Source organism: Physeter macrocephalus, unplaced genomic scaffold (assembly GCF_002837175.3).
Source record: "Physeter macrocephalus isolate SW-GA unplaced genomic scaffold, ASM283717v5 random_311, whole genome shotgun sequence".
Lineage (NCBI taxonomy): Eukaryota > Metazoa > Chordata > Mammalia > Artiodactyla > Physeteridae > Physeter > Physeter macrocephalus.
This window is the reverse complement of record NW_021145579.1, coordinates 25,963-47,111: the sequence shown is the minus strand read 5'-3', so window position 1 is coordinate 47,111 and position 21,149 is coordinate 25,963. Positions and strand designations below refer to the sequence as shown.

The 21,149-nt window shown below is 63.5% G+C and overlaps 2 protein-coding genes across 3 annotated transcripts; both read left to right on the top strand.

Annotated features, from left to right (window-relative positions):
- The first annotated feature begins 6,538 nt into the window (after positions 1-6,538).
- On the top strand, positions 6,539-11,306 carry CIRBP (cold inducible RNA binding protein). 2 transcript variants are annotated; one of them, XM_028485003.2, is made up of 7 exons: positions 6,539-6,581; positions 7,645-7,753; positions 7,838-7,944; positions 8,038-8,176; positions 8,257-8,338; positions 8,455-8,525; positions 10,863-11,306. In XM_028485003.2, exons 2-7 carry the CDS (start codon positions 7,651-7,653, stop codon positions 10,865-10,867), a joined length of 507 nt encoding a protein of 168 aa, XP_028340804.1. In that variant the 5' UTR covers positions 6,539-6,581; positions 7,645-7,650; the 3' UTR covers positions 10,868-11,306. The 2 variants fall into 2 exon arrangements, with proteins under 2 accessions (XP_028340804.1, XP_023990224.1); XM_024134456.2 differs by lacking the exon at positions 10,863-11,306 and adding an exon at positions 8,899-9,673 and having other exon boundaries at positions 6,547-6,581.
- Positions 11,307-12,239: 933 nt separating this feature from the next.
- On the top strand, positions 12,240-14,928 carry FAM174C (family with sequence similarity 174 member C). The gene is made up of 3 exons (XM_024134302.3): positions 12,240-12,533; positions 13,649-13,765; positions 14,538-14,928. Coding segments are annotated over exons 1-3 (396 nt in total). The 5' UTR covers positions 12,240-12,255; the 3' UTR covers positions 14,539-14,928.
- The last annotated feature ends 6,221 nt before the right edge of the window (positions 14,929-21,149 follow it).

Genomic DNA, 21,149 nt, shown 5'->3' with positions numbered 1-21,149 from the left:
GACAGTTGGGGGCCCGGGGGGGCTTATGGCGGCAGGAAGTCCTTGTCGCTGCCTGGTTGAGACGCAGTTTTGCTGTGGCCAGGAGTCCACTCTGAAAAGGCAGCGGGCCGCGGTCGGCGTAAACAGGGTCGCCTTTGCCGGGTGGCGAGAATGTCAGCAAACCTTTGGCCCGAGGTTAGCCCCTGGGGCTAGTCGGGCGGGCAGAGAGTCCTGAGACTGATGGGGGTTGGGGCTGGCGGTGTGGACAGGTGTGGCTACCAAGGTGTGGAGTCCGGACGGAGGCCTGGATCCAGGTGCTGGCTACTGGGGTGATGAGGCAGTTGTGGGCGGGCAATAGAAGGTCACTGGGGTCACGTCTTTCTGCTGGAGGCCGGAGTCCCCTGGGGGCGGCCAAATGGGTAATTGGGGCAAGCTGCACGGTTTTGAAATGCCAAAGGACGCGATGAGGGGTGGCTTGGGAGGAACCAGGCCCCTAGGAAGATGAGAGGGAGTGGTGCCCCGCTGGGGCCGGCTCCGGCACCCCCAGCACCCGGCGGCTGCCCCAGCACAGCCACCCCTACCGCGCCTGGCGGGAACGCCCTCCTCTCCAGGCACCTTGGGAACTGGAGTCGCCGAGCTACGGCCGAGGGTGCTGGGGCCCCACCCAGAAGTCTCCACTGCAGCCCCACCCACGGCCGCCCAGACCCGGGAGGGCAGAGGACAGGCAGCCGGCCGGTGTCACTCGGGATGGGAGAGCGTCCAGCCCGCAAGTGCGGGCGGGGCCGCTGTCACCTGGGGCCCTTCCATGACTGGAGACTGCCCTTCGGAGGGGCCTCTGTCCTTGGCCTGCTGCCTCTGTTCCCCCCACCCACGTGTGCCCCTCCCCCTGCTCCCTCTGAGTTCTCTTTTCCTGTGTTTTTCTGTTTTCCCCTTTCCGCCTTCCTCGATCTCTGGGCCGGTCTGTATTTCTGTCCCGGTCTCCATCTGTCCCTGGAGGTTTCTTCTCTATTTTCCTCCCGTCTCGGTCTCACCGGCTCCTCCTCCCGGCCCCTCCCCCGCTTCCGCCCCCTCTCGGGGGCACCCTCCCTCACCCCCCGCACACATTCCAGCCTCCACCCCCGCCTCGCCGCCCCTCCCTTGGGGCCAGCTGCTGCGGCGTTCGGTGCCCGGGATTCTGGGAGTGGGCTTGAGCCGGGGTCAGAGGTCGGGAGCGGGCGGGGGCTGGGGAGGGCACCCCCTAACTCTTCTGGAATGTGGGCGGGGCCGGCCCCACGGGGTCGGGGGGAGGAGGTCGCCCGCCGGCAGGCGGAGCCGGTGGTCCGAGACAGCTGGCTACATCTGCCCTGCACACGGCCCACACCCCAGACGCTATCCATAGGCCTCGCGGAAAATCAACACAAGCCCAGACGCCCACGCAGGGCCTCTTACCGCCACCAGACCCAGACCAATCCGTCTCCCCGTCCCACACACGCGCTGCACACCCTCCGCAGTCAACGGGTACATGCCGATCCCACCTGAGTGACAGGCTCCGGCTCTGCAGCACAGGGACCCCAATGCACACCGCCCCCACACCCCCAAACCCGCCCCAAGCTACACTTTGGGGGCCACAACCTCAATCAACTGTGTGACCCTCAAAACCCACTCTCACCCTGGGCCAAGACCTCCCTGACAAAACCCGCAAAATTGAAGGTCACACCAGGCAGGCCCAAACTCAGACCCTCAGAGACGCAGCTCAGCCGAGGCGGCACCCAAACCCGCGGACGCTCCAGCCACAAACACTACCCACGCACCGTGCGCGCCTGCAGGCCCAGCCGAGCAGAGCCGGCCACTGGGCTGGGGCAGGTGCAGGGGACTGTGTGCGCCCTCAGAAGAAGTGGGGCTTTCTCCGGCATGGCCGGCGATTCCCTGGAGTGTCCTGAGACACGGAGAAGAACAGCAGAGAACTGGGAGCCCCTCCGTGGTGTGTTTTTGTCACCGGCTGCCCTTCCATCACCCCCGCTGACCCCAGGAGATGCTGCTGCTGTGCCCACTTCTCAGATGATGCACCCTAGGCTCAGACAGGAGCCCGGACACCGCCTACCTGCACAGCTGGGCACCGGGCCGTCGCTAACCCTCCAGAGTGGGATGGTGATCGAAGGCTGGACGAGGTCCATGGGCACCTGTGTCCGCCTGCTTGGGTGTGGGGGCCAGGATGTGGGACTGCTGTGTGCGGCCGCCTGGACACACACAGGTGTTTTCCCTGAGCCCCTGGCAGCTGCCCCAGGGGGGTGTGCTCTCCATGGCTGCCACTCCAGTGTTGCCATGGAGATGCTACAGCCCCAGTCAGGGGTGCTTCGGCCCCTCTGTGTGCCTGCGGGGAGCCTGTACGTGGGGCCAAGGTCAAGGGAGCGGACAGGGCATCAGTGGGGGTCAGCTCCTCCCGCCCCTGGGGCGGGGCTGTGGACCTCGGCCCTCCCCCCGTCTCGGAAACCCAGGGGGTTGCATCCCCAGCCCCCACCGAGGCAAGCCTTGGGGTTTCTACGAGCACACAGGGGTCTCTGCGTATGCACAGGCCCTGGCGTTTCACACACACCTGACGTATGTCCTCTGCATGAATGCATGTTATTGGTGTGGGCCTCCGGGTGTCCCCCGGGTCCCATTCCACAGCCCGTGTGCCTGCCGTTGGTGGGGACTGCGGTCACCAGCACAGCCCATGCGCTGCCTGGCCTTTGCACTTCTGGGATGGGGGCTGGGGCAGGAGCAGAAGAGTGGCAGCTTCCACATTCCTGGGCCATGAGTCACAGGGAGCTCCACCCAGGTGCCCCCTCCCACGTCCCCCTTCGCCAGGAAGACCCCCTCCTAGGAACAGGAGGTAAACTGAGGCCAGGGCGCAGGCAGCTGAATCTCCTGCCAATTCACAGTTGGCAGCCACCTGGGGCCTCCTAGGGATCTCAGATGTCCCCACCTACTCATGCAGGTGGGAAACGGGGTGGGGGGGGGACGGGGAGGCAGTTAAAAGTTAAACTTTTCCTCCTGGCTTCTGGCCTCCTGTAGCTCTCCTCTGCCCTAGAGACCCCGGCGGCTGCTGACTGCGCGGCGTGACATGTTCCCACCCCAGGGGCATGAGTCACGCCACCAGCCATGGGCACATATGATCTGTGAGTCCCGGTTCCCCCGCGTCATGCACACGCAGCAGCGCTGTCCCCGGCTGATCCCACATCCTGGTTATGCATATGCTTTGGGGTCCACGCACAACCTCTTGTGTTCTTGCACATAAGACATGACCACGCAAACGTGTTTCCATGTGTGCACACGCACACACACACGTGTGAGTTCTATGCACACACTTCCACAGCCATGTGCACTGGCACACGGCCCCATTTTCATGTTCACACAGGCATGGTCCCCAGAAAACTTGCTTCTCCATCTCTGTACCCACGAGTCCCCTGCCCACGGGCACACATGTGCACCACACTTGGCAACGTACACACACATCCAGTCCCCGCTTCCCCCTCCCTGGCTCTGAGCCCCGGGGATCTGGGCCAGGCGGACGGGCTGGAGTCTCTGCCAGGGCGGTCCCCTTTCGCACCCGCGCCGGGCTGCCTCCAGGTGCACCGTCCCGGCCCCCGCCTGGCCGGCCGGGAGGGGCCGGTAATTACGCGGCCCCGGGGTCCCCCCCCAACCACGCGCCTTTCATCCCGTCCACGCCCGACCCGAGCCCAGACGCTCATTACCGCCTCCCGCCCGGTCATTAGCCGGGGTCGGGGGAGGACCCGGCGTCCGGCGGGCCCGACCCCGCGGGGAGGACAGAGGGGGCGGTGTGGGAGCAAGGAGGCCCCGCCCCCGCCTCCGTGGCAACGCCGGTGCAGCCCCGGGGGTGGTCTTCGGCGGGCGCCCGGGGAGGGGCGTCTTGTGAGTGTGCAGACAGGAACCTCCGGCCTAAGCCCCGTCCCGCCGGGCAGGCGGTGAGCACCGCGTGTCCCGGCCGTGAATAGCAGCCTCGCCCCCGCCCGCGGCTATTTTAAGTCCCCTCCTCGCCGACCACCCCCAGCGCTCGGGCGGAGACGCGAGGGTGGGCCTGAGGGCGGGACGGGAACCCCTTCCCACGCTGGTGCTCGCGGCAGTCGGCTGGACGGCGGGGCGGGACCGGGAGCCCCCGGCCAGGCTGACAGCGAGGCCGTAGCTCCCCCTTGTGTCCGCGGGGAGAGCGTGGAGTCGCGGCCGAGGCAAGGAGGAAGGTGGTGCCAGCCCCCTGAGACCACCCCCCCATCTCGCCCCGCACGGGTTCACAAGGTCCTAGGTACACACCGAGTCACAGGGACACGCCGACGTCGGTAGCCGCAGAAACACAGGTGCGCAGACAGGTAACACACCTGAGACTCAAGCACACAGTTCCCACACAATGTCCGGTGCAGGCGCACCTGGGGACAGGTATCCATAGGTAAAGGTCCACACCGTGATGGGAACCCAGGACAGTCGTGGGTACGCATGGAGCCCCGTACCCAGCAACACGCTCGTAGTAAGTACACGCTTGATAACTGCTGGTGGAATGAATGAATGAACCAGGGAGCTTCACAAAACCAGGAGAAGGCAGACTAGGAACCACAGAACAGTGAGGGCGGGGGCCGGGGGCGGGCAAAGAGTGATGAGGGGCCCCGTGACTGCACGGACCCCTTCGCCTGGTCTGGGGACAGGGGCCGCCGACCTGACTTTGCTGGGGGAGCAGATCAGAAGGCGGGGGGATTACTCCTGGGCTGGGCATGCCTGGCCCCAGGCCCCCTCCATGGGCCCCGACGGGAGGGCGAGAGCTGAGTGCTGATTCTCTGCTCCTTTTAGTAACCGCCCTGCGTGAGTGGCTGACGCAGCAGCAGGCTGCGGCTGACGGGGAGTTGTATGGGGGGGCTGTGGCGTGGGGGGACGAGGTGCGGACACGGCTGCCATGAGTCATGAGCTGCTGCCTGGTGGAAGGGGTCCTGAGCCCGAGGAGGGGTCCCAGCGGCCTTGTCACAGGAGACAGTGTCCATGCGCTCGTTTCTTTCCTACTGCGTCAGCTAGACCCACGGAGTCTGGGGCCTGGAGTGGGGCTGGAACTTTCCTGAGGTAGGCAGCAAAGCAGGGGTCTCTGTTCTCAAATCGCCCTTTTTTGGCCGCGCCGTGCGGCATGTGGGGTCCTAGTTCCCCAACCAGGGATCGAACCCACACCCCCTGTATTGGAAGCGCGGAGTCTTAACCACTGTACAGCCAGGGAAGTCCCTCAAATTCCCCCTAACTTTTATGCAGAAGGTATGCCCTTTGAAGACTTTCTGGGGCAGGGGTATAGCTTGGGCCTCTGGTTTGGGCAGGCAGGGGTCTGCACTAGCTTCTTCCACCCATGGAAGGGTCCAGGGCCACAGAAGGTAACGTGAGACAAGGCCTGGGCAGGAGGAAAGAGGTGACCACAAGAGGAGCTCCCAGGAACAGCCTTGGGGGTGAAGATCTCTGCAAAGCTGGTTCCTCCGATAGCAGAGGTCTCAGGACCCCCAGAGAGAAAAAAGATGCAGGGGGAGGAGCCAAGTGGGTTCTGGGGGTGCAGAACAGTGTGCTGGTGGGCGGCTGGAGCACAGCGGTGAAAGGGAGATGGGGGGGCTGAGCTGAATTTTGGGGTGCAGTGGAGACTCGAGAGTTGGTCACAATGGTGGGTTTGAGAGCCCAAGTCGAGGTCAGCCTGAGGTCTAGAGCTGGGATGCAAAAGGTAGGTGTCTGGCCAGGTGACTGTGGGGTGTGGGTGCTGCACCAGACTGGGTGAAGTCCGGATTGGGGTGGGAGTTAGGTGTGGTTGTGGGTTGGGATTCGTAGGCAAACTGGGTTGGGTGAAGTTGGGGTGACCCAAAGTTGGGAAGCAGGAAGAATTGGGATCGTGGAGAATATTGGGTTCCACATAAATGGAGTTGCCTCAGTGTTAGGGTTTGGGCGGGCCTTGGGGCGGATCACACGAAGTGGAGCGTTGGGGTTCTGAGAGTTCTTGGGTGTCGTTTATGTTGGCAAGTACATAAGGACTGATATAGGGGTTCACATGAAGTTGGGGTGTCCGAGAACTGGATCTCGGGTGGGTGTGAGGACCTGGGTGAGGTCGGTAAGTCGCCGACTGCGACTGCGGGAGCACCGCAAAGGTCTGGGTTCCAGCGACCCCCAAAAGGTTCCCAGGAGGCTTGGGCCACTGGCGGAAGCCGCCCGAACCCCTTTGTTCTCCGCCACAGGCCGAGGGGGGGGAGGGGAGGGGGGCCGGGCGCGCGGAAGTGGGTCAACTCCGCCCCGCCGCGCACTGGCCCCGCCTCCCGCGCGCGTGCCGGGGACTGCAGACCATGCGCGTCCCCGCCGTTCACTGTGCCCCGCGCCCGCTCGCGGGAGGGGGCGGGGCCGGTACAGGCTCGGCCCCCAGCTCATGAATATGAGGCACAGCCACGGCCTCTAGGGCTTCGGATTGGCCGGCGCGGGGAGGAGGGGCGGGCTCGGGGGCGGGGCCTGGAGACAAAGTACATAAGGCGGGCGCAGGACGCCCCCCCAGTCAGTTCGCGCGTTAGGAGGCTCGGGTCGTTGTGCTGTGCCGTCTTCCCGCCTGCGCCAGGGACCTGCCCGACTCAGTGGTGAGGGCCCTGGCGGCACCGGCTCCACGGGCCCGGGGCGGCGGGCGGCCTGCGGCCGGCCGGAGGAGGCGGGGCGGCGGCGGCACGCCCCTGGGCGGGGGCGGTGCCGGGGCGGGCCCGGGGTGTAGTCCGCCCCGCAGGCGGCGAGGGGCAGCGGAGACCGGGCCGAACCGCGGTCGGAGGGCATCTCCCGTGGGCCAGGGTATTCGCGAGCTGGACACCGCCGCAAAATGGCGGCCGCGAGCGCGAAGCTGCGCCCTGCGAAATGGCGGGAGCGCCGAGTGCCCGGATGGAGTGGCGCGGGGCGCATGCGCGCGTGGGTGGGGCCGGGCTGGGGCTCCTCCCCGATTTCCCGTTGGAGTAGTGCGAGGGCGACACAGTCCCGGTGCCACCCCCCAACGCCCCAAGTTTGGGTCCCAGTTGCGTGGCTGCAGGACGCCTTTTGGCCTGTGTTTCGGAGCCGTTCAGCGGAGGCTATTAGCCTGTAAAGGGTCGGTATAAGTACCGCCCCGCTTTGATATCCCGGCGCAGAGTCCCCGCCCCGCCTGCACAGCGCCCTGCAGTGGACCAAGCACGTTGCCACTCCGCCCGCTCCGCGACGGTCGGGTTAGGAGTTAGCCCCCCCGCTGTTTGCAACGGGCAGAAACCAAGGTGCACTCAGCCCGAGACGATGGTGGCCGATGCCTGCCTTCAGGGTGCAGCCTTAAACGTCCCGTAAGGGCGTCCCCTGGCTGGAGTTCTGGGGCCCCACAGCCAGGCAGCACTGAGGAGTACTGCAGAACCGCTGTGTGGCCCCAGCTGTCAGGGACACCCCCCCCCCCCCAGTCTGGGGAGCGGAGTTGGCCCAAACACAGAAAAGCGGCCAGGGACCCAAAGTGATAAAGGAATTAGGGTTTTGTTTGAATTAAGTCCTGGGTGTGGGCTTGGGATGGTTAAAAGGCAGAAGAGTAGTTTCCCAGCGTTTCCCCCCGAAACATATGTTATTTGTATAAAGTTGTGGGGGGGGCGTTGAGTCTCGAAGCCCCTGTAGGACCTCTGAGACTTTTGATGATGTTTGTCACAGGCCGCCATGGCATCAGATGAAGGCAAGCTTTTCGTCGGAGGGCTGAGTTTTGATACCAACGAGCAGTCACTGGAGCAGGTCTTCTCAAAATATGGACAGATCTCAGAAGGTGAGGCTGGTGCCAGACTGGTGGCTGAGTGGGGTTGCTCACGGGGAGGGCTGGGCGCTGACTGCGGACCTCTCCCCTGCACAGTGGTGGTCGTGAAGGACAGGGAGACCCAGCGATCAAGGGGCTTTGGGTTTGTCACCTTTGAGAACATCGATGATGCCAAGGACGCCATGATGGCCATGAACGGGAAGGTGAGGGCCGGCTGCTCCGGGGTCCAGTGGGTCCGGGCTGCAGACCGAGGGCGGGAGGTGCAGAGGCTAACCGTGTCCACTTCTGGTCTCCAGTCTGTGGATGGGCGGCAGATCCGGGTCGACCAGGCTGGCAAATCGTCTGATAACCGATCCCGCGGGTACCGAGGTGGCTCTGCCGGGGGCCGGGGCTTCTTCCGCGGGGGCCGAGGCCGGGGCCGTGGGTTCTCCAGAGGTGAGTGCCACTTGCAGGTACAAGGTGGGGGCATTGCTGCAGGAGCTGCCACTCACTTCTCCTTCCCGTACTGTCTGTAGGAGGAGGGGACCGCGGCTACGGGGGGAGCCGGTTCGAGTCCAGGAGTGGGGGCTATGGAGGCTCCAGAGACTACTACAGCAGGTACGGGCGGCGGTCCTGCGCAGGGGGGCCTGGGAGGCTCTGTGGGGACGCTGGCATGGGGACTGGTGAGAGTCCCCCGAGGTGGCCCCTGGCGCTCACCTGTGTCCTTCCTGCAGCCGGAGTCAGGGCGGCAGCTGCGGTGACCGGAGCTCGGGCGGGTCCTACAGAGACAGCTACGACAGTTATGGTAAGCGGCGCTCCACGGGCCTGTGGTGGGAGCTCAGTGAGCCTCGGTGCCCTCTGGGCAGTGCTCAGACCCGGTCACTATGCCCCGTAAGGGACGAGACTGCCCTCTTGGGTCTCGGTGCCAGCAGCCACTTCTGCCACAGAACGTAAAGGCAAAACCAGGCTGACCAAGGAGGAAAGGGAGAGCGAGGGCCCACCGAGCAGAGCAGGCCGCATCCGTGCATGTGGGCCGTGCCCGCCACCCTCGGCCATGTGGGGGGGTTGGTCGCTCCCGAGCCCCCAGGGCTGAGCCCCCAGGTTTGGGCCGGGAGTGGAATGCTGCCTCTCGTCGCGTGCTTCAGCGCCTTTACACTGTGCCTGCTTCTTGTTCTCAGCTACACACAACGAGTAAAAATCCTTCCTGCTCGAGATCGTCCTTCCAATGGCCGTATATTTAAAGATTTTGGGAGCTCCGCTGAATCGTTAATGTGTAGTGATCACACCTCCTTGTACCCACTTTTGTAGTCTTATTGGTTCTGATCTTGTCAAACACAGCCTGACTGCTTCTGGCCCCCAGATGGCCTCGTTACTATACTTTGCTTTTAAGGAAGCGCTGTCCGTTTTTAAGAGTCTTAAAAACGTTTTGAAGAGCACTTCCAGTTTTACTTTTACCTTTTTACCGTGAGCCAAGAGTTTTTTTTTTTTTTAGAAAATCACCAGGGGTTGTGAGAGTTTTGTTTTTTGTTTTCGGTTGTGTTGCTTTTTTTCTTTTTCTTTTCAGTGGGGTCGGCCCTGTGAAGTTGGGTGCCCCGAGTCACTTCTCTTTGAGATTGAACAGACTCTGAATCTGCTCTTTGTCGGAAGCTGAGCAAGTTGTAGCTTTTTTCCAACTCGGTGTCACGTTTCTGAGTGTAGCGTGGTAGAACCGTGCGGGTGGCAGCAGAGCGCCCGGGCTGCCCTGGCCCGGCCCGGGCGCCCACCTGTCCTGTGGGACCCACAGTAGACTTGCAGACATCCCCGAGAGGTTCTTGAAAATGTGTATTTATATTGTCCTTTTTTGCCGGAAGACGTACGCATATCCCGTCAATGTTGTATCTGAAGTGGTGAAGGAATTCTTGTACGCAGTTTTCTTTGGCTTCACGAAGCCGATTAAAAGACCATCTGAATGAACCTCGCTCTGACCATCTCCCTTTGATTGCACCACACGCGCCCTCCAGGGGCTCGAGGCAGGCAGACCTGAGCAGAGAGGGCAGCTAGAGGACTAGGTCCGCAGTCCCGCCCGAGGCTGCCACAGCCAGAGGAGAAAGGCAGGGTCAGTGACGCTGGCTGGGCCCCTGTGACAGCCGACGGCCACCGGCCCCAGTTAGGCGAGCAGGTGGGTGACGGGAGCGGGCTCTCGGACCGCAGGGCAGCCCCAGGGCGCTTCTGGCCGTGGCAGCCGGAAGGCTCGATGGGGCCGGCAGCCTAGCAGGGACGGTGGACACGCAGGCGCCCGACGCTGACCCTGAATCCCTTAGTCTAGAAGCAGGCCACAGAGCAGACACAGGCAGGGTCCCCGGGTGACCACAGACTGACCGGCTCATTAGCTAGCTCTGCTGTTGCTTTACAAGTTCTGAGCGTTCTCTGCTAGCCTATGGAAGCTGCAGCCCCTCGGAGGACAGAAGTGTTGTGCGCCCAACAGAAACCTCTGAGACGCAAGCTGCTCCCTGGGCTAGCTCATATGTGGAGATAGTCCTGTAATTCGAGGTAACTCCTTTTGCTCGTCCGCATCCCTCCTCTTGTTGAGAGCTCATTTGAAAGTAAAGTCGTGTACCCGGGGAATGTTCCTTTGACTTTTTTGCTTTTCGATTTTTCTTTTTCTTTTTTAAAAAAAAAAAAAAAAAAAAAAAAAAAGCTAGAACTAAAGGCAGACCCCGGCCGTTTGCCCTTCCCCGCCTGCAGCCAGGCGAGCGGCCCGGGCAGTTGAGCAGGATTGGAGACCACCAAACGCCCCGCCTTTTGGAATTTTTTGTTCATCAATTGACTGTCTTTTCCAGACCTCTTTGAGTCACACTCCTAACTAGCTCTCTCTGATGTCTGTTGCTGCCATGAGTTTTTTCTCAGAGCCCGCGCCGATTTCTAAGCAGCTCCATCCCATGTGGGTAGCTGGCTCTGCTTAAGAGTACAAAGTGGCCTGGCCCATCTGAAAGGCGCAGGCCCGCCCTGGGCACGCTGGCCCGTGGCGGGGCCTCATCTTGGGTTGGCCCCGATGACTAGCTTGAGACCCTCCTAGGAGCTGTGGATGGTTTCGGGGGAGTCGGGGAGGGGCGGCTGTGAGCTCAGCCAGGGTGTCAGGGTTAACACTCCTTTGCTTTGGCAGGTTGAATGGAAGCCAGTGCGACCCGGAAGGGTGACCAGAGAGCAACAATGACCTGGGGTCACTGCCCCAGGAGGAACTTCACCCGGGAGCAAGAGCCAGCGGCACAGCTGCCTGCCCTTGCAGCCCGTCACCTGTAAGTGCTTCTCGGGGTGGAAGACGTGGCTCTGTGGCCCTGGCCCTTGCGGTGGGTTCTCCCCCGTCCTGGCTGTGTGACCCCTGTCGGGGGCAGCGTCTTCATCTCCTGTTGGAGCAGCCCTCGTGTCCCCTTCTCACCTCTCCCGTCTTTCCAGCAGGTGCTTCACTGGCGAGGTTGGGGTGCGGGGCTTCAAGGTGCTCCAGGAGGATGGGCGTGTGGCGCTGGCACGGCGGCCAGTCCTCACTCGCGATGTGACAAGACAAATGTGGAAGGTGCATCTGAATAAAGGGATGGTGTGTCCACCCACAAATCTGAGTCTGGTGTGGGGTGCGTCGTGGAGGGCAGACACTGAGCTTCAGCCTGAGGCATGGCTGGAGGGGCTGTGGCGGGGATTCCGCTAGAGATAGCCTCCTCTCGGGGCCTTCGTTCTGGCCACAAGCTGGATCCAGACCCGGAAGGCCAGGCGGCAGTTCATTGCCCCCCCCGGGGCAGTTCTCTCGGGCCGAGAGAGCCAAGGAAGTGAAGGAGGTGGTCCCTTGGCGGTGCGTCCCCCAGAGCCAGGCGGAGGCCTTGTCAGAGTAACCCCGGGCACCTTCAGCTTGGCCGCCCCCGGAGCCGGCCTGCCTTCCCAGGCTGCTTGCCTCCAGCCCTGGTCTTGGGGTGCAGAACGCTGGGGCTGAGCCCCGGTTTCATGCTCTAGCTGCCTTGGGCTCTGGGCGGATTACCTCAACTCCCAGCAGGGTGCGGCTGGGTGAGGTCCGGGTCACTGGTACCCCGCCTTCTCCCACGGGGTGTGTCTGGTCCCTCCTGGCCCCCGCCAAAGGCGGGATGCCCAGGCTCACAGCCGGAACAGGTCTCCCCTCCGGAAAGGCCAGGGACAGCGGGCCACCGTGCTGGTGTTACCAAAGCCCAGGGCGATTGGGGGCGGGGACGCGAGAGTTCCAGAGCCCAGGTGGGAGGGAGGCCCGCAGGGCACGGTCGCGCCTGTCCCCTCATCGTAGCCCCCCTGCGGGGCGGCCGCGGTGCTCACGCTCTGGGCCGGGGACAGAACTGCGGCTCTGAGCCTTCGGGGGCGGGGTGCGCGCGGGGTACCTCCCCGGCTCGGGTGAAGCGGGGTGAGCAGTCGGGGGCGGTAGCGGGCCGGGCGTTTCCGGGAGCCAGGCCCCGCCCCCGCGGGCCATTGGCTGGCCCCACCCCCGCGCCAGTGAGTGACTGCTCCTTGCGGGGGCGGGGCGCGGCTACCGCTTCCGCCGCGCTATGGGGCCGCATGTGCTGCCGCCGCGGCTCCTGCCGGTGCTGCTGCTGCCGGCGCTGCTGTGCGGAGCCGAGGACCCCACGCCCCCGTCGCTGCGCCGCACGCAGGCCACGCTCTTGCTGCAGCCCGCCGTGACGAACGGGAGCCAGCCGGGCGCGCCGCACAACAGCACACACCCTTGGCCGCTGGGCTCGCCGGACTCGCCGCTTCTGCGTTCCCTCTACGTGGTCACGGGCCTCATCGTCCTGGCCGTGCTCTACTTCCTCATCCGGGCATACAGGTGCGTCAGGCGCACGCCGCCGCCGCCGCCCTGGCGCGGCCAATCCGCGCGCGCCTCGCGCCCCAGCTGCTGCGGCGCGAGAACCCCGCGTCTCCGGCGTGGTGCGCTATCGTCACGTGGGTGGGGACGTGGGTGGGGACGTGGGTGGTGAGTGGGTGGGGTCAGGCAATCACGTGACGCGTCGCTCCTTCGGGATGTTGGGGCCGGTTTTCTAGACGCAGCCACCGAGACTAGAGGTTGCGGGATGATAAGGGCACCGGGAATTCCCGGGACCCTCTGCGGCTCCCCCAGCCCGGTGACGACGAGCGCAGCGCCCGCTAACCCAACTTGCATCTGCCACGCGGGCCTGGCCGCATCCTACCCTGTAGTTAACGCCCACAGTTTGACCAGGGCCGGGCGGGAGCCTGCCCCCGCACCTTGCTCTTCCTGTTTTTTCAGCCCAGAGTTGGCCGTGATCGTCAGTGTTTAGGTTTTGCCCACGCTCTCCCAAAGAGTTGAGGACCCCCTTGCCTTCCTCGCAGCATATGCCCTGCCTCCTGCAGGCCCGTGACCCCCTCCTCAGGCCCCTGTCCCCCCGTTTGGCTTCCTCTCTGGGGCTGATCTCCAGAGGGCCTTTGTCACGCAGAGCTGATCATATCCAGATGCTCTGAAGGGGCCTTTTCTGTCTTGTATTGACAGTGCTGTGGCTACACAGTGTTCGTCTCCCATCTGAATACGTGCCACATCCACCACAGAGGGTCGGTCCCGTGCTTTCCCTGGTGGTGGTCAGGAGCCGGGGCTTCTGCCCGTGACAGCCTTCTACTTGATGTCTTTGGCAAGCTCTCTCTAAGGCTCAGTCGTCTCATTAATAAAATGGAATTACAGCGCCCCCCTCCCAGGGGTCCTCGCCCAAGGGCCTACGCCCTGGGGGCCTGCCAAGGGAGATGTCCACAGCAACTGATAATGATTGTGACCATTATGAGAAGAAACGCAGTTGGAACCGGAAAGTTCACAGCAAGACTCTGGGAGTCGAGCAGACGAGCATTATCGGAGAAGGTGGGAAGCAGGGCAGGGTGTCAGCAGCTCCACCCAAGGGCTATGAGAGGGCCACTGAGCGAGCCTGGGTCTGCTTCCAGATTGAAAAAGCCTCAGCGGAGGAGGTACGGGCTCCTGGCCAACACTGAGGACCCCACCGAGATGGCATCGCTGGACAGCGACAAGGAGACGGTCTTTGAAACAAGGAACTTGAGATGGTAGGGCAGCCCTCCACACACCTTCAGGGGCTCCTTGGGTTGGGGGGTGGGGTCAGCAGGCCAGAGAGTTAGGAAGACTGTCGGCTGGTGAGGTCCTCAGTGCAGTCAGCACACAACAGTGGCCGGGCCTGGCTTTGCCGTCGCAGGCTGTGTGGCCTCGTCCCAGGCACGTCCATCTCCCAGCCTCAGTTTCCCATTTCTGTAAGATGGGAACGGGCTGCAGTGCTTGAGCCAGTGGGCATTTGCTCTGGGCCTGACCCCGAAGGCCAAGATCAGTGTCAGAGATGGAGAATGAACTGCGAGGTGCTACCAAAGCTGGGGGCGGTGGGTCAGAGACGGCCTCTCCATGGCCCCAGCCCCGGGGTAGAGCATCCTAGGCAGAGGCAATGGCAGAGACAAAGAAAGAGGGCTGACGACGGAGGTGACCCAGTGGCCACTGGGCGCAGGGCCAGCGACAGGGCCTGCGCGGGGAGGGATGGCCTGTTTAACCCCAGCTTGTCGGGGGCTCAGGCACAGAAGCTGAGAGACCACAGGACGATTCTGACTTTCCAAGCCCCCCGAGGGAGGTGGTGTGGGTATGGCCTGGGAATCCCTCTGGTCTCGGCATCTCCTGGCTGGGGCACCCCTTTCCCCCAGGTAGGGAGTCGGCAGAGCCTGCAGGCTGGGAGTGGGGGCTGGGCAGGTTAGAGGCACAGGCACAGCGGGGCGGGGGCGGGGCGGGCTCCCCACCCTCCCCACCCAACACTTCTCACCTCCTACTCCTTGTTTCCAGATGTACAGGTCGGGAAGGCAGGTTTTCCAGCGGCCCTGTGAGGACAAGAGACAGGGCCCCTCCCAGTGCTTGGAACGCCCCGCTGAGTCTCCTGCCGCCAAAGAGCTTGTGTGGGGCCTGCCCGGCCTGCCGGAAGCCGCCTCAGCCCTGCTCCCAGACAAGAGCGCCCAGGATACCGGCTAGAAGCCAGAGGGTCCCCGGCAGCAGCACGCAGAACTCTGAGGTCCCCTGGCCACGTTGTGACTTGTGCCGATCACCCTTCCTGGTGGGGATGCAGCAGTCCCAAGCTGAGGCCTGGTAGGCGGGTGGGCTGGCGGGCTTGTCTGGGAGCACCGTATCCTTGGGCTGAGGACAATAAAGGCAGCCAGTGGTTCTGTAGCTGGTACCCAGCTCCACAGTGGGCCAGACCCAGCGCTCTGGCTCACAGGTGGGGGGGTGGGCAGCAGACCTGGGCTCCATGTGGGCCTTAGTTCTCCCACCTGTGACCATTTGGTCCCATCCTCAGGTGTCCAGAGGGTCCCGTGAGAAATCCCACAAAGGAGACAAAGAGATGGGGGAGAACTACTCCCACCTGCCTGGAAAAAGACCCCCAGTCATTGTTTTTGAGCCTAGGGAGAACTCCTATTCATCCAGCAAAGCTCCTGCTCAGGGCTCCCCTGTCCATAATGTCTTCAGCCGGGGGCCTCTAAGGGCCATGCTCTCTGCCTCACCACACTCACAGCACTATTTCAGGGGTGTTTCCTAAGGAACCCCAGGCTGTAGTGTACGGGTCTGGAGCTTCCTGCAGCCTGAGGCTTCCTGTGCCCACCCTGCCTCTCCCCCATCAGCCTCTTGTGGAATCACTGATGAACCTGACCCTCATCCCAGGCACCCCAGTCCTATGGGGTTACCTCAGCCCCCATCCTGGTCACCTCAGCCCCATCCCCGGAACTTGACCCCCTTTCAGGCACCATAATCCCCTTGGGGCAATCGACCCCCATCCTGGGCACCTAACCCCTTTCCCACCTGAGCCCCATTCTGGGCACCCGACTCCCACTGGGGTACCTGACTGCCCATCCTGGCCACCTGCGATCCATCCTGTGTACCTTAATCCCACTGGGGCAACTGGCCCCCATCCTGGGCACCTGACCTCCTTTCCCACCTGAGCCCCATCCAGGGCACCTGCACCCCACTGGGGTGCCTCATTCCCCATCCTGGCCATCTCTGAGATCCATACTGGGCACCTGAGTCCCATCGGGGTACCTCAGCCCCCATCCCTGATGAGTTCCTCTGTGGGCCTTGTTTCTAGGCAGAGTCCAGCTCTGGCCTGTTCCCCCCCACCCCCCCGCCCGCACCCTGTCACTGTGGTCCTGGAGAGTGGGAGAGGTGGGGCTGGCCTGTGGCTGCCCCCAGCCTGAGGTCTCCCCGGGCCGCTGGCTGGAGGCACCGAGGCCCTGTCGTTAGGAGGAGCTGTCATTAGGAGGAGCTGCCAGCAGGTGGCAGCCTTGTGCTGCCCGGCCTCTACCATGCTGGCCTGTGGTTCCGTGGTGGCCTGAGGCAAACCGTTGTACAGGTGCGGAAGTAACTTCTAAGTCGGGGGCCCTGTTTCGCACACCTTCTCTACCCCACCTTGTTGCCATGTCCACCATGGGGTGGTCCCAGCCTGCTGCCCACTCAAGATCCATCAGTCCCTGGGGCCCATCTTACCTTGCAGTCTTGCTGATCCTCCTGGCCCAGCCTGGGCCTGGGTTCCTGCCGAAGAGCTGACATGGTCAGCTGGCCACCCCTCTCTCCAGCCGGGGTCCTCTGCATTGGCCCCCAGTTGGCTTCCTTGGGCATCTCTGTTGGCAGCCCCCGACCCTGCCCCAAGTCTGCTCACACTTCCTCTTCCCCCTCTGGTGCCCAGCTGCCGTCTCCAGGAAGTCCTAACTGCCCCCCGCACCCCCATTCTTTGGGAGGGTCCTGTATGGAGTGGCGAGCCGGTCCCCAGAAGCCAGGGAGGGTTGAGGAAGTGAGGCCCGAGTCCCTCGGAGGCCCTGAGATGTCACGCCCCCTGACCCCCGGGCTCTGGCCGTCCTTTCTCCCCATCTGTTCCCCCTGTGGGTCTCTCCACGCATCTCTTTTTGTCTCTGCGTCTCCGTCTTTGAACCTCTGCTCGTCTCCCTGTTGGTGTCTCTCTCCATCTGCACTGCCTCTCACTCAGCCTCCCTGGGTTTCTGTCTGTCCCTCTCTGTCACTCTGTCTCTCTCCGTGTCTGACCCGCTGGGACACGCTTTTAACAGGCGCTCAGACACCGTCCACGGCCCGCCCCCAGCCCCCACCCCGTGATCTGCGCCCCATTCCCACAGCTCTGGGCGATTTCTGGAGCTTCAAAAGGCACATTAATTACTCTAATGAGGTCAGGAGAGACCCGGCGCTCTGCCATCCGTAGCCGGGAACACACCGCGTGCCCCCGCAGCCCCGCGCCTCCTGCCCGGGGAGCCCAGCCCGCTTCCCGGTCCCTGCGCCTGTCAGCGCCGTCCGCAAGCGCACCGCGCCCCCGGCGTTGGTGCCGAGTAATTGGCAGCCCCCGCCAAGGTTAATGCACTATTAGCGGGAAGTTCTCGGCGGCTAAGAGCCGGGAGAGGGGCATGTCAGCGCGAGATGAAAGGCCCCCGGGCCCGGATGGCTGGAGGGCCGCGTGTGCGTGTGCATGCCGGCTCGGGAGGCCTTCCAGCACCTTTTCCGCACTCACACACGGGCATAGGCATGACACAGCTGCGAGGACAGGCGACACGGCCGCCAGGCGTGCGGGACGGACACAGGGCACAAGCCCACACGCGCGCACACAGGGGTGTCGCCCGCAGCGGGTCCCAAGCCCGCGCCGGGTGAGGGTGCGCAGACCAACAGCCCGGCGCCCTCGAGGCCCCTCCCACCACCTCCGTCCCCCAGCCCCCACCCTGGGAGTGCCCACTGGACACGCAGCAAAGCAGCCGCCTCGGCCTGGGGGCCACGTTGGGGTCTCTGGCTCCCGGGAGGCTCGCTGTGCGGCAAGCCGGCCCCGCCCCCAACCTCGGTTCTCCGTCTGGGGACTGAGGCCGGGAGGGGGCGTGGAAGCTGGTCAAGGCCAGGCGTCTTCCCTGTAGGTGGGAGCCCCTCTGCTGGTTCTGACGTGGTCTCCCTCGGACGTGGCCCCCGCTCCCCTGGGGTCAGCAGGCGAGGGAGCTGTGCCCTCCCTGGGGTTCCCAGGACCCCTCCCCTGATCCCCCATCCTACCCGGGGGCTCAGCCCCGCCCCCCCATCTCCTCTCTGCGCTGTCTGAGCCTCCACCTCCCTTCTCCACGCAGGCCTTGATGTCCTGGTCCCGGACAAGAGTGGCGGTCCAGGTGCCCACTGGGGCACGGCTCCACCCAGAGCTGTGCCACCCAGTATGGTGACCATGACTAGCTATTTATATCCACGTTAATTAAACGTAGGTGAAGTCTAAAGTCCTGTTCCTCATCGCACTGACCACATTTCATGTGAGCAGTAGCCATGCGGAGCTGCTGGTGGTGCCTGTGTCGGACTTGTCCATCCTTGTGGGAAGTTCTTTTGGACAGTGGTGGTCTAGCCCCCAGACTGTCAGGTGACCACTGGGAGGAGGGGGTCTGTGTCCAGGGCCCTGGGGCTGGGAGGGGGGAGGAGGGGGAGGGGAGGGGGAGGGGAGGGGGGGAATACCCGGGATGACGCCTGCTTGGTCCGGCGCTGGCCTGGCAGTGGAGCTTGCAGAAATCTGAGGTCCGGGCTGAGGTTTCAAGGGCCTGACTGGACACTGGACACGAGGGTGGGAATTTTAATTTACCAGCAAGAGAAAGGGACAGGTTAGTTTGTTTATGCTCAGTCACAGCCTGGAGAACTCTCCTTGAGACCCGCTCTGACCTGGTTCAGTGAAGCCCCAGACACGCCAAGGCCCCCTGCCCTCCCCGGCGACCCCTTCCCACCTCTTGAAAAGCGCTCGAGCCGGAGCGGGCGGCGGACTGGGTCCAATATTTTATGTAATGAGAAATTTTTGCCCGCATATTTTTAGCTTTCTCCAAGGCACTGTGGGCTTTGAAGGTTGAGGGGGCGCTGGTCGCTGATGCGAAGCCCTGGGAATTCACCCTGTGGGCTGGGGTGACAGATAATGGGTGGTGAGCACTGGGCCGGGGGTCAGTGGGCAGAGGGTGATGGGTGGTGTGTGATGTGTTGGGGCTCGTGGGGCGGTGGGTGACCAGTGGTGGGTCAGGAGCCAGTCGGGGTGGGCAGGGGACAGTGGGTGCTGGAGCAGGGGTGCTGGGCACAGACTAGCGGCAGGTCTGGGCCTGGCTCGGACAAGACCCTCCCTGAGTCTGAGGTGGACCTTCAAGCCCAGGAGTGCAGGCTGCAGTGGACGGGGACAGACCCCATCAAAAACCCTGCCCTGGGTCTGGGCCTGGGGCTGACAGTCGACCCTGAATGACCCCTGACCCTGATTGAGCCTTGAACCTAAGGCTGACGCCGGTCCCCAAAGTGAGCCTGACCACTGACCCTTGATTCCAGCAGAAGCTTAGTCCAGAACGACCCCTGACCTTAGCTGACCCCCCCCTGCCGGTAGAGCTTGGAGGCTGGGATGGCCACCCACTCTGGGAGGCAACAGAGCCTCTTGGGGGCCCACAGCGGGGCCCACCGGGCAGGGGTCCACGAGGGCAGCTGGGCAGCTGTTCCCACGCCCCCGTCCCCGCCTTGCCCGGGGCCGGACCGTGGAGCAGCTCTGCCCTCCCTTCCCCTCCCCAGGGCCCCCTCCTCCGGGAGCATGGCGGGCGCAGGGAGGTTGAATGGGGGACGTGCGCCTTTGTTCCTGTCCCTGCTCGGGCTCTGACCTTGAGAGAGAGACAAGAACAGAAGGAAAACGGAGCTTCGGCTCAAATCCGCTCGGCGGCGGCGGCTCTCGCCTCGGTGGCCCCTGCATGCAAATGAGCCGACCCATCCAGGCCTTTGCCGGATGTCCCCTCACCTTCTGTGCCCTTCTGTCTCCCACACCCCTGCAGCCCTGCGGGTCCAAGTCCTGCTGGGTGTGACAGAAGAGACCCTCGCCCATCCATGAGGTCCCATGCCATGGAGGGTGCTCTCGTCCCAGGGCAGAGAGAGCTTCTGGGTGGACCCCTTTGCCGGCCAGGCCTGGCACCCCGGGGCTCGCAGCCCCTCTTCCTGGGCTCAGGCCCCACGCCTTCCAGAGTGGTGGCCCCATCACTTCCCAAAGAGCCAGACCAGCCAGCCCGGGCCGAGCCTGGCCTGTGTGGCTGGAGCCCCAGGCCCTCACTCCAGCAGTGTCCAGATGGTCTGTCTGGGACCTTGCCAGGTGCCCCTGGGCCAGTTCTGGTCCTCTCTCGGCCTCCCAGGCCTGCCCCACCCACCACCTGGGGGCAGGTTCCCACCCTCCTCTGTGGAGCCACATCAGCCAGCCCTGGGACTTCAAACTTGGGCACCTGCAGTCAATGGGCCAGACCCAGAAGCCAGAACACCCCAAACAGATGGGCAGAGTTCCCTGGAGGGCAGAGAACAGAGAACCTTGTGGGTGGGGGGGTGGGGGGTGGCTGAAGTACAGGGAGGACGACGGGCCTTGAAGGAGGAACCAGAATTTTACAGGAAGAGTGGGGGAAGGCCTCCCAGGCGCGGTGCAGCCCAAGCAAAGAGGGGTAAGTGCCGGAAGGAGAGCAGGAAGCTCAGGGCACATGTGGAACATGGCCACAGCATATCGGGGCGGGTGCACTTACCATCCCCACCTGGCTGGGGCAAAGCTTAGTTTGCCAGTCTCTGGCCTCTGAAGGTTCTGGAGAGGAGTTTGGATAATCCCTTACATGGGGACCTTCCAGCTCTTGGCTCCCAGACCCTGCGCCAGGCCTGGGAGAGTGAAACAAAGCCAGAAAGGTGGAATCTGGCTGGGCACCTCTAGCACTTTCATGCCAGCACTTGGTGACGGCGTACCTCCACAAACTCAGAATCTGGTGAGGGAAACTACGGCATGAATAAGGACAGAAGTGAAGGACAGTCTCCCAGTTCCACAGTCAGCAATTTGCCCCCTTCCTCTGGGAGTGGTCACTGAGTGCCCCGAACCCATCAGGCACTCTAGCCCTTTGCTGAAGCTGCACCCGCCACCTGATGCCCTTCCGATCTTCTGCCCCAGTCAGACTCCTCGTGCTCCCACCTGCTGTCGGCCTGGACCCAACTCCAGGCTGCTGGGAGTATAGGTCACCTACTATGCCTGGCACCCTTAGGGGCTGAGGTCAGGATTCCTATTTTGTTTCCTAGATGAACAGAGACTCAGAGAGGAGAAGTGACTGCCCTGCGGTCCCCCTGGGTGGCAGCAGTGGACACTGGCTTTGGACTTTGGTCAGCCTGACTGTAAAACTCTTCACCAGGCTGGGCAGGGTGGTACGGCATTGGCTGGGCCTGGTTTAGGATTTTGGGGTCTGGGTTTGAATGAGGGAGGGGAGATGGGGGTGAGCAATCTCTGTGTCTTCTGCTTCTGGCGCCGGGCCAGGCTCTGGAGACCCGCTTGGTGACTTGAATGGAGGTGATTGAGACCAACTCAGCGACCCCGGCCTGGTCCCGTGAAGACAGGGGCGGATGCAGGGCCCCGTAGAGTTGAGGTGGCGG